The sequence below is a fragment of the Rhinoderma darwinii genome, chromosome 9 (assembly GCF_050947455.1).
Source record: "Rhinoderma darwinii isolate aRhiDar2 chromosome 9, aRhiDar2.hap1, whole genome shotgun sequence".
Classification (NCBI taxonomy): Eukaryota; Metazoa; Chordata; class Amphibia; order Anura; family Rhinodermatidae; genus Rhinoderma; species Rhinoderma darwinii.
The window spans coordinates 105990055-106002275 of NC_134695.1; the positions used below are offsets into that span (position 1 = coordinate 105990055).

The 12221-nt window shown below is 39.9% G+C and overlaps 1 protein-coding gene across 1 annotated transcript in view; it reads right to left on the reverse strand.

Moving 5' to 3' along the window:
* CDC42BPG (CDC42 binding protein kinase gamma) overlaps positions 1 to 12221 on the reverse strand; it is a 227571-nt gene that overhangs the window by 81832 nt on the left and 133518 nt on the right. Inside the window, exons 4-8 of the mRNA XM_075838724.1 lie at positions 4322 to 4417; positions 3595 to 3743; positions 2316 to 2409; positions 918 to 1118; positions 316 to 564 (exon numbers count right to left, since the gene is read on the reverse strand). Of these exons, the coding sequence (XP_075694839.1) occupies positions 316 to 564; positions 918 to 1118; positions 2316 to 2409; positions 3595 to 3743; positions 4322 to 4417 (789 nt within the window). The remainder of the gene's footprint in view (positions 1 to 315; positions 565 to 917; positions 1119 to 2315; positions 2410 to 3594; positions 3744 to 4321; positions 4418 to 12221) is intronic.

Genomic DNA, 12221 nt, shown 5'->3' on the forward strand with positions numbered 1-12221 from the left:
AATAATGTTCACATGGGTGAGATGCATTTATAGTAACCAGTAACATTAAAATTAATGCTACACCTGTCCTAAACCATGGGAGGAACACTGGGCTCATCTTCCCATACAAACAAAAAAGTGGCTTTGTACGGCGGATCTACTATTCGGATACACAGGGACAGCTAAAGCAACTCTGCAAAGACAGGACCTCGCCGAATAACACCTCCCATCTCATCTTACATGATCCTTTTATGTATGACAGTGAATGAGAGATCTTGGGGTTAACTGTAGCTTTCAAACCTTAAGTGGGGTTTTCGAGATGAAACGGTTACTTACCGAATTTTTCAAGGACTCATCATCCACATCAAAATTGGAGGTGTCTGCTGGACTGTCCACCTCTGGGATGTAAGGAGGAATAGCTGTATGTATGTTATCCCAGTCTATTCCAATAAAGAACGGATGTTTCTTGAAGTCATCAACACCACCTCTGCCGAGACGATTATCTTGTCGGCAGATAAGGCGCCTGATGAGATCCTTTGCGTGGTCAGATACATCTGTAATATCAGATGGGAACTGCAGGTGTTCCTGCACCAATAGTATAAATAATTAGACAAGCCGTTTGGAGGGAAGAGATTACCATACACATAAGCAGAATGAATACATAAGAAAAAAATTACACTATGAATTACATGGCGAGTCATTAAAAACATTGCAAGAGGGGGGCTGTTTCAATCTCTAGTATCTATGTACATATGCGTTCTTTATATTTAGATTAAAGAGGCCACATATGCGCTTAACAACTTACATGCCTCAAAGCATGTATTCTCCGAATATTGGAATTGTAAGATACAAGTGTGCAGCGGCAAAACCAAAAGGTGCATTTTAAAAATGTCGCTTTTTTGGAACAGTACATGAGACCATATGAATATTTACTTTACCTCATGATTCATTATTTTTCCATAAGTCTCTACAAGGGATTCTGCATAGAAAGGAGTTTCTCCAAAGAGAATTTCATACATGGAGACTCCAAGTGACCACCAGTCACACTCTGTGCCATACTTGCCCTTGCCATCCTCCATAGCTTGGAGAATTTCTGGTGAAATGTAATCTGGGGTGCCAACAGCGACTGATGACTCCACCTGGAAGAAGAATACAAAACAAAAAAGAAAAAAAGACTTGCGTCAGTAATAAATGGTCTGGAGGAACGAAGTTTATGCACATACCAATTAGTAAATGGAAAAATTCTAAAACTCTTGGTATGTACGTTTTCTTACTATGAAGCACAGATTTGTGTGATAAGCGGGAGAGCTTATACCCATTCTAAAGCTCGCAACGAAAAAGAAGAAGGGGCGCCAAATGCTTTTTGGACACAGTACTCCATTTTTTTTTTTTTTTTTTAAGAAGTCCGAAATGTCCATTTACTGCGGAATGCTCCACTGACCACTCCACTATTATAGGACTGTTGTGACTACTTCTCTTAGAAGAGGTGGAGGTTGAAGCTTTCAGTCGCATCTAACTCCATGTTTTTATTTACCTGGCCACCAAACGCATGAATGGCAGTGTGCAAAACCTGGTCACTAGGGCAGATTTTTAGAGTCGCCACAGAGAACAGGTTTTGTCCAGCCCTGTATTATACTTATTCAACTACCGTACATGGAAAGTGTGGTTGAGTTTTTCCTTCCATAAACAGCGCCCACCTCTTTCTAACCCAGATTCAGAGAGGCATCAATTGGTTACATATTGTTCTACGTTTACCACTTCCATGCTGTAATACATCATTTTCTACTTAGTTCCTTCTTCTTTCACCCTTGCTTTAATTCCCATATTCCCCTTCCAAGATTTTCAGAAGCCGATAAGTACATGACCGTTTAAGTAGTCGAACAATCTCGGCTATTCACACTTTAAATACGATTTCTATTCAGAAAGCAACTTTTATTGCCACCTATATCATCAGATATGCTCATAAGAAATTACATTTTTTTTTTTTAAATTGCAAAATATTTTTATTGGGATTTTCATTAAAAAAATTAATCTATATTGTATAATGTACTCTCAATGTGAACTGTAATCACTCAGTGTTTTAACCTGTACTGCGCTATACTCGGAGGATAATGTACACTTCCAAATGTTTTACTGTCACTTTTTTTTATTATTAAAAAATGCAAATCAAATCATTTGATTTTTTGGGGTGAGAGATTTGCACACTTTGTAAATAAATTTTGAATTATTGCATAATTAAAGGAATGGCCAACACATTAAAATGACATGGGTGTTCATACTGCATTATAAAGGACAAGGTCTTTGGATGTAATAATAGCTACAGTCAGTATAGTTACCATGCCATCTGGCCTCATTTTCAAACATGACCCAAAGTCAGCAAGTCGGATGTGGCCTTTTAGGTCAATGAGAATATTATCTGGTTTTATATCTCTGTGGGGAGAAAAAAACCAAAAACAATGGTTGAATTAGAAATGATACAATAATGAAAACAGAAATGAAAAAAAAAAAGGCCCTCTATAGACAGGCTGTATTGTAAAAGTCTCTGTATGGGCCCGCATGGGCAACAAAAACACACACACCCCCATGCAATATTTGCACCCGTGCAGATTCGGGACGGTTTTGATACAGGGAGTCCATCATAATACCTGAGTAGTTTCAGTGTTCAATCTAATTCTTTAATCTTCTAATTATCGGATATTGGAACTGTGCCATATATATAACTTACTCCCCCAGATTGTCTTATCCTCAAATGCCACAGTGTTTTTTTCTTTTATTACGATATAGCACTGAAACGAATAAATCCTATTCATAACTCGTGGTCAACCCCTGTAAGATGTATGTGACCAAATGCATTAACTCATAGATGGATTTATTCATACTGACAGTAATGCTTTTTATTTAAAAAAACGATCTTTTTTCACAACGTTAGGAGCGATTTTTGTTTATGCTAATGAGCTTTCTTAATGCCCAAGTGGGAGTACTTTTACTTTCGACCAAGTGGGCGTTGTACAGAGGAGTGCATGACGCTGACCAATCGGCATCATGCACTCCTCTCCATTCATTTACACTGCACTAGCGATATAGTTATATCACTATGTGCAGCTACATACACAAAAAAAAGATTCAGAAGTGTCAGGATTCTGAGTACACATGACGTCCAGGCTGGATTTCATGTGTATTCATTATCAGGACACTGTAGTAATGTTAGGGCTTGTGTATGAGGCTGCACATAGTGCTATAACTATATCGCTAGTGCAGTGTAAATGAATGGAGAGGAGTGCATGATGCCGATTGGTCAGCGTCATGCACTCCTCTGTACAACGCCCACTTGGTCGAAAGTAAAAGTACGCCCACTTGGGCATTAAGAAAGCTCATTAGCATAAACCAAAATCGCTCCTAACGTTGTGAAAAAAGATCGTTTTTTTTAATAAAAAGCATTACTGTGACCTACAGTACAGCGCCCATCTCCTTATGTAGGAGACAGGGCACTTATAATGTGGTGACAGAGACTCTTTAATAGCGGTAGATGGAGAATATGTCATGTGCGCAGCATGTAGGATAAACATTACAAAATTAAGTCTAACATTTCAGGATGTCATTGGGAGTGCGTCTTACCTGTGAACATAGTTCAGTTGATGTATGGAATCAATTGCTAACACCATTTCAGCCAAGTAAAATCGAGCCATTTCCTCCGACAGACGGTCCTCAAACTTGCTAAGCAGAGTCAACAGATCTCCGCCAACATAGTAGTCCATCACCAAGTACTTCAAACGCCAAAAAATGAATCATTTTAGATCAGAGCATGAGAATATATATTACATATTAGTTGGTTAGTTTACAAAAATATTTACTGTGACCCTTTTAAAATGGCTGTAGGTCTTCTTTAATTTCAGTTAGTCAGAGATGGTAATTGGTGAACATAGAAAGTAGCGATCTAATTTTTCCCTAGGTGCTTACAGATTTACATACAAAAGGTCCACTTACTTAGGACTCCATCACACGAGCGTGACTCTAGTCCGTGTGCCGTTGAAAAAACGCACAGCACACGGAGCCATTCATTTCAATGGGGCTATTTACACACGCGTGGGTTTTCACGCAGTGAGTGGACGTTGCGAGAAACTCACTGCATGTCCTATATTGGTGTGTTCTCACGCACCTAGCCGCCCATTGAAGTCAATGGGCACATAAATCGGTCACGCTTGTGTAAATGTAGCCTTAGTAGACCGGGAATATGAAAGGCAGGAACGAGCAGGATCACAGCCTATAGCTGCAAGTTTCAGAATATAGTGGCTCATAGTTTACCATTTGCCTGGCTGCATAAAATAACTTGAAAATGTCTTACCAAGTAGCTGTCATCATGAAATGCATAATGTAAGGTGGGAATCCATTGAGTATCCGCTTTTACCAAAACATCTCTTTCTTCCCGAAAACAAGCAGTCTGAAGAAGATGGAAAGAGTAATAAATTATATATTTACATCTTGCGAAAAAAAAATCAGAAAAAAAACCCCAAAAAAAACACTGCAGTGTAGCACAGCAGAATGTAAAAGGAAATTAAAAAAAAAAAAATACTCAATGAACTTTTTTTTCCTTTAAAAAGCAAACAAACCAAAAACCACAATCTTGAAGTATTCACAAGAAATGTATATAGTATCGTTTTTATAGCAATCCTCAGATTACCTCTTATTATACAAAACACTACATTTGAAAACAATGCGCTATATGACAAGACTTGCACAATTCACAAATCTGCCTTTCCATAACGGACAAGAAACCTAGAGGTTTGTCCAGGAGTAGAAAAACATGGCAGCTTTCTTCCAGAAACAGCACCCCTCCGGTACTTGGGCTGTTTCTGGTATTGCAACTGAGCCCTATTCAAGTTAATGGGGCTGAGCTGCAATACCAAACACAACCCACGAACAGACGTGCTGCTGTTTCTGGAAAAAAAAAAAACTGTATTTTTCTAATGGACAACCATTTCAAGGGAAACTCATATACAGACTACAGGCGGTCAAAAAAAGCTTTGTTTCTTTATCATATTTAAAATTAAAATATAATATTTGAACGCTTGTACAAATCCTATGTTGGGAAATAAATGACAGGATGGTCTACAATGCCTTATTATGTATGTATAGTAAAAGGGGATTGAGCAGAGTTTCTGTGATGGTCATTGATCACTAGAGCTAGCATTTTCAACATCTGCATGGAGTTTGTGTATTCTCCTTCTGTTCCTCTTAGTTTCCTCCTATAATCCAAATATTCAGATATCTTAGATTCGGAAGATCCAGACACATAACCCACCTCCTTTTCCATCCTTAACCCTTTGTTTGCTAAAATAACAGTCCTATGGATGTGAAGAGCCTTATACAGGTGTGCACCTCCCATAAGGGAAAGGGCCATCTAAACTGGGCCAAGAGCAGCCAAAGTGGCTAGTTTTAAGAACACCCTTATCCATTTGTGGTAACCGTTAATGTGCCTACAATCAGTGCTTTCTAACCCCAGTGTTTTTTAGAGCTTAGTCAGCGGTACTCTAGAAGACAGCACCAGACGCCGCCTTAAAAATAGGAACGGGGCAATTGTAGGGGCTTCCTCGTAAAATAAATATTTTGGCTCTACTACAGCCTTACAATTTGATATGTAAAATAGCTTAATTGCCAGATTAGAAACAATACACAGCTAGTCTTTTTTTTTTTTTTACTTGCAGAATATTGATATTTTCCACATATAATTACTTTTCCACACACTAACGTGCATTATAAAACACATACCTGGACACCAATAGGTAATTTCCACCTAATACACAGAAAATATTTCTAGCATATACAATATAAAAACACACAACAGCCTCCTAAGTCACTCATAAAAGTGCAGGATGGGTTGAGATGCCTGTCTATACTTGTCTGATCTCTGGAAGGTATCCCAGACATGTGAATAGAACAGTGACACATCTTGGCATTCCAGTTTGACATAACCCGGGGGGAATGGAAGGTCAGCTCTTACAATGCAGTGTTTTGATTAATACTGCACTATGGACATGGCAAATCCAGCCTCAAGGAAACACAAAACTTAAAAAGTTAATTCTGCACATACAGCGAGTACAAACCAAATCCTGTCGTAGCATTTGTTAAAGAGGATCTGTCACCAGTTTATCAATTCGCTATCTCCGAACTAATCTAATAGGCGCCATGATGCTGATAACTACTGTGTAATTTTTTCCCAAAAACGTATTATTTGCAAAGTTATGAGCATTTTTCTAAATATGCTAACGTGGCTCTAATAGCCAAGTAGGAGGTGACATTCTTTTTACTCTGGGCGGTGTAATGTTTTCTGTATGACGCTGTCCAATCAGCTTACAGCTTCTCCCCTTCCCTGCCCAGCAACACAGTGATCATATAGTACACAGCTTCTCCTCCTTCCCAACACAGTGATCATATAGTACACAGCTTCTCCTCCTTCCCTGCCCAGCAACACAGTGATCATATAGTACACCGCTTCCATTTCTGACTGTTTTCAACAGGCGACATCTCTGGTTGTTTCACAGCTAGAACTGCGATCCTGGTGTCCTATGAAAAATTAGAATCGCCTCTTTCATAGGACAGCAGAGCGGTTCTAGGTGGTCCACAGCCCAAGATATGGCTGTGTGACGTGATCCCCCTTCCCTCCAGCTTTAGTTTCATGCTGATGGGACGGTGTGTGAGGCGGCTCCACCTGAGGGGAGTATAAAAGAGTATCCGGCACACCAAATTTTGAAACAAAAGATATTTTTATGTGGTTTTTAATGCCAGCCGCTATGAGCACCATTAGCGCTTGTCTATACAGTTTTCCAGCACGGCTCAATGCCTGATGAAGGTCGCTTTTGACCGAAACGTCGCACTCTGCCACTTGCAGAAAAGGCACAGGGAGTGAGATGGGAGGGTGGCAAATATGCTTGTGGGAATGCCTCCCCCATCTTACAGGAACATTCTAGCCAAGAGAGATAACGCCACCTGCAAACCTGATGTGTGAAGAATTATAATGATGTATCTGGAATGTATCGTATGTCTGTAATTGGCTGAATAAGAATTATTGTCACATTGTCTCTAATTGGTTAACCTCAAGCCTACACCCCTTCTGTATGATAGTATTATAGTTTGAGTTTGGAAATAAACCTCCAGAGGAGTATTTTGAGCATATCAGCAGCATCTGTGTGTTTTCTTCTCCTCTCTCGATATATATCGGTATGAAATATCCTGTTTAGGATGCTGGATAAAGTGCCTGGCCTGAGAGTCTGTTGGACTCGTCTAAATTTCAGTTGAATATATTTTGAGCCATTGACTTCCACGACAACACAAATTGATCCACCTCAGGAGAATAGCTGCGGTTACCTCCCAGTTGTCTAATAAAGGCTCATTTACATATTTAGAAAAATGCTCATAACGTTGCAAATAATGTGTTTTTTGTTTTTTTTAAAAAAAAACAAACACTAGTTAGCAGCAGCAAAGCGCCTATTCGATTAGTAAGGAGATCGGGAATTGATAAACTGGTGACAGAGTCTCTTCAATATAGAATAGGGAAATGCCATATGGATCTTACAGATTACTAAAAATCTAACTCCACTGAAAATCAGGTGTGACTGCATAAAACACCAATACCGCAGTCCTGCCATGTCCCACTCAGAGGGATCCAGTAGGCTGAGGTATATAGGAAGTTGCTTGGTGGGGATCTGGTCATCAATAGTGATTTTCTGCCCTGTACTAACAATATAGATGCTGTGTAGGGATGAAGCGTCAAAAATGATACTAATTTTGTTAGCTAGGTAAAGCAACCATCAGCTTTCCCATGTGAAGCACACAACCAGGGTCAGTTTTATAAAAAAAAATGTGCTCCTGGTTAAGTATTCTAATATGGTCATACAATGCCAAATATTACTACCCACACAATACCACCATAAAATGCCTAAATAACGTCTCCATACAGTAACTAGTAATACTACCATATAGTGGCTATATAACCCGTATTTACCACACAATATTGCCATTCAATGCCTAAATAAAACGGCCATTCAGTGTCAATATAGTGAAAAGTCCCTGGAGGTCTAGGGCAGTATAACGGTTAAGTCCCTGGTGGTCTAGGGCAGTGAAGCAGTTACTTGTCCCTTACCTCTCCAGGCTTCAGCAATGTCCTGCTGTGACAGAAAGTTGGACAAGGTCAGCCGGTCTCAAACTAATCATGTTCGGCTTCCCCTTCCTCATCTACATTGATTATATGATTAAAATTTTATTTATTTGTGTTCTAATTTTTTACTTTTTACTGTATTCATACTTTTACTTCTCTATGGGGGCTGCCATGTTTTTTTCATCTCTGTATGTGTCGATTAACGACACATACAGAGATGCTATATGGCACATACAACCCAATAGAGAATGTGAACGGGAGCCGTTCCATTCTCAGAAGCATGCGCCGTCTGTGTGGGAGCAGCGCATGCGCCGCTCCCAAACAGACCAAAACGAAGCTCGTTCGTAGAGCGAAATCAGACGCCATTTTCATGTGGACCGGAAGCCACTGCCGGACAGTAAGAGGACGACTTCCGGCTGCAGCTTCCAACCATATCTTCAACAAAAGGCGCAAGGAAGAGGAGCGTAGGCGGCAAGAACTTTGTTAAACCAGCGCAGGTGGCGGCAGGAGCAGGTAATTTATGTTCGTGTATGATGTTAGTGTATGTTCATGTGTGATACGGTCTGCTGAGCCCTGTATCTAATCCTCCTACCACTGTGTATTCGCCCAGAAAACGGCAGCACACAGTGTAGGAGGTTTGAAGACATTCAAACCCCTCCTTCTCCTGGCACTAGCCAGAAGAAGGGAGGGGGAATTGTGTGAGGACACTAGAGGAGAGTGTGTCCACCCCAAATTTACAGCATAAATCAATGAGGTTGCTTTACAACAGTGACCATGCTGCAATTTTGGGAACTGCTCCCTCTAGTGGCCAGCACATGGAAATGTTATAAATTAGAATCTAGTTTATAATATTTCCTGACTTGTGAAAAAATTAAAAAAATGTGTCATCACTTAAATACTAATTGTTTAACCCCTAGGCGCACCAGGACGCAACTGTACGTCCATGTGGCCAGTGTCTTAGCACACAGGGACGTACAGTTACTGCGCAGTTGCGCAGTTGTCCCTGACCGCTGACACTCCACCATTGCCGATCATTGGCTCATTGCCGCTGATTTCAGCAATTAACCTGTTACATGCGGGGCTCGATTGCGATCTCCGCATGTACAGGGTTTGTAGCACATCAGCAGCCCCCATGCAATTGTGGGGGCTGCTGATGCTTGTGATGGCACTCGGGGGCCAGACAACGGCCCCCGGGTCTGCCATGTATGCAAGCCTATGAGGATTAGCCTCTGGCTGGTCCTCGTAGACTAACTGTCAGAGTGACTGTGACGTCACACTGACAGTTGGGATAAGTTACACTACCTACGTAGTGTAATGTATTCTAGCAGCGATCAGAGCTGCATGTAAAAAAAGAAAGTGTAAAAAGTAAAGAAAAAAAAAAGTTAATAAAAATGTTTCACAAAAGTGTAAAAATAAAAGATTTTTTTTTCCTATAATAAGTCTCTTATTATAGGGAAAAAATTAAACCTTTAAAAACAGTACACATATTTGGTATCTCCGCGTTCGTAACGACCCAATCTATAAAACTATAATGTTATTTTTACCGCACGGTGAACGCCACAAAAAAAAAACAACTTAAAAACAATGCCAGAATCACAATTTTTTGGTCACCACCCCTCCCAAAACATAAAAAGTGATCAAAAAGTCGCATGTACCCGAAAAAAGTACCAATAAAAACTACAACCCGTCCCGCAAAAAACAAGCCCTTACACCGCCTTTTTGACTGAAAAATAAAAAAAAAGTTACGGCTCTCAGAATACGGTGACACAGAAAATAAATTATTTTATAAAGAAGTGATTTTATTGTGCAAATGCTGCAAAACATTAAAAAAAAACTATATACATATGGTATCGCCGTAATCGTACCGACCCGCAGAATAAAGTACAATTGTCATTTATAGCGCATTATGAACGCCGTAAGAAATAAAGAATTTTAAACGCCAAAATCACTGTTTTTGGCCACCAAAGCTCTAAGTAAAATGTAATAAAAAGTGACCAAAAATTTGCATGTACCAAAAAATGGTACCAATAAAAACTACAGCTCGTCCTGCCAAAAAGAAGCCCTCACCCCGCTCAATTCATGGAAAAATAAAAAAGTTATGGCCTTTGGAATGCGGGGAGTGAAAAACTAAAACGGAAAAGCAAAAAAGGATCAGTCCTGCAAAGGTTAATTAATTTCTATAAAAAAAATTAATTAGCACCACATGTGGGGTATTGTCATACTCGGGAGAGATTGCGTTACGAATTTAGGGCGACTTTTTCTCCTTTATCCCTTGTGAAAATGAAAAAATTCAACATTTTAGTGGACAAAAAGGTTTATATTCATTTTCAGGGCCTAATTCTACTAAATTCTGCAAAAGACCTGTGTGGTATAAATGCTTGAGGGGTGTAGTTTCCCAAATGGGGTCATTTTTGGGGTGTTTCCACTATTTTGTTCCCTCCAGGGGGTTGCAATCGCGACATGACACTAAAAACCAATCCAGCAAAATCTGCGCTCCAAAATACAAATGGCGCTCCCTCCATTCTGAGCGCTGCCGTGGGTCCAAACAGCAGTTTATTACCACATATGGGGTATTTCCGTAATCGGGAGAAGATGCTTTACAACTGTTGGGGTGCATTTCCTTTATTCCTTATAAATATTACAAATGTCTATGTTATTTCAGAAAAAAAGTAGATTTTCATTTTTACAGACTAACTCCAATAAATATAGCAAAATACATATGGGGTCAAAGTGCTAACTATACCCCTAGATAAATTCCTTGAGGGGTCTAGTTTCCAAAATGGGGTCACTTTAGGGGAGTTTCCACTGTTTTGGCACCACAAGACCTCTTCAAACCTGACATGGTGCTTAAAATATATTCTAAAAATAAGCAGGCCCCAAAATCCACTAGGTGATCCTTTGCTCCTGAGGCCGGTGTTTTAGTCCATTAGCGCACTAGGGCCACATGTGGGATATTCCTAAAAACTGCAGGACCTGGGCAATAAATATTGAGTTGTATTTCTCTGGTAAAACCTTCTGTGTTACACAATTTTTTTTATTACGAATGAATTTTGGCAAAAAAAAAAAAAAAAAAAAAAAAGAGAAATTTCTAAATTTCCCCTCTACTTTGCTTTATTTCCTGTGAAACGCCTAAAGGGTTAAAATACTTTCTGAATGCTGTTTTGAATACTTTGAGGGGTGCAGTTTTTAAAATGGGGTGATTTATTGGGGGATTCTAATATATAAGGCCCTCAAAACCACTTCAGAACGGAACTAGCCCCTGTAAAAATCGCCTTTTGAAATTTTCGTGAAAATGTGAGAAATTGCTGCTAAAGTTCTAAGCCTTGTAACGTCCTAGGAAAATAAAAGTATGTTCAAAAAACGATGCAAATATAAAGTAGACATATGGGAAATGGTAACTAGTGACTATTTTGTGTGGTATTACTATCTGTTTTACAAGCAGATACATTTAAATTGAGAAAAATCCAAATTTTTGCAAATTTTCTCTAAATTTTGGTGTTTTTCACGAATAAATATTGAATTTAATCGACCAAATTTTTCCACTATTATAAAGTACAATATGTCACGAGAAAACAATCTCAGAATCGCTTGGATAGGTAAAAGCATTCCAGAGTTATTACCACATAAAGTAAGGGTATGTGCACACACACTAATTACGTCCGTAATTGACGGACGTATTTCGGCCGCAAGTCCCGGACCGAACACAGTGCAGGGAGCCGGGCTCCTAGCATCATACTTATGTACGATGCTAGGAGTCCCTGCCTCGCTGCAAGACAACTGTCCTGTACTGAAAACATGATTACAGTACGGGACAGTTGTCCTGCAGCGAGGCAGGGACTCCTAGCATCGTACATAAGTATGATGCTAGGAGCCCGGCTCCCTGCACTGTGTTCGGTCCGGGACTTGCGGCCGAAATACGTCCGTCAATTACGGACGTAATTAGTGTGTGTGCACATACCCTAACACGTTAGATTTTAAAAAATCGGCTGTGCCACAAGGCCAAAACAGGCTATACGGCGCTGCCGGGAAGGTGTTCCCGCAAAGCGCAGTACAGTTATGTCGCAGTGATGGTGCGGGCTCAGAAGCAGAG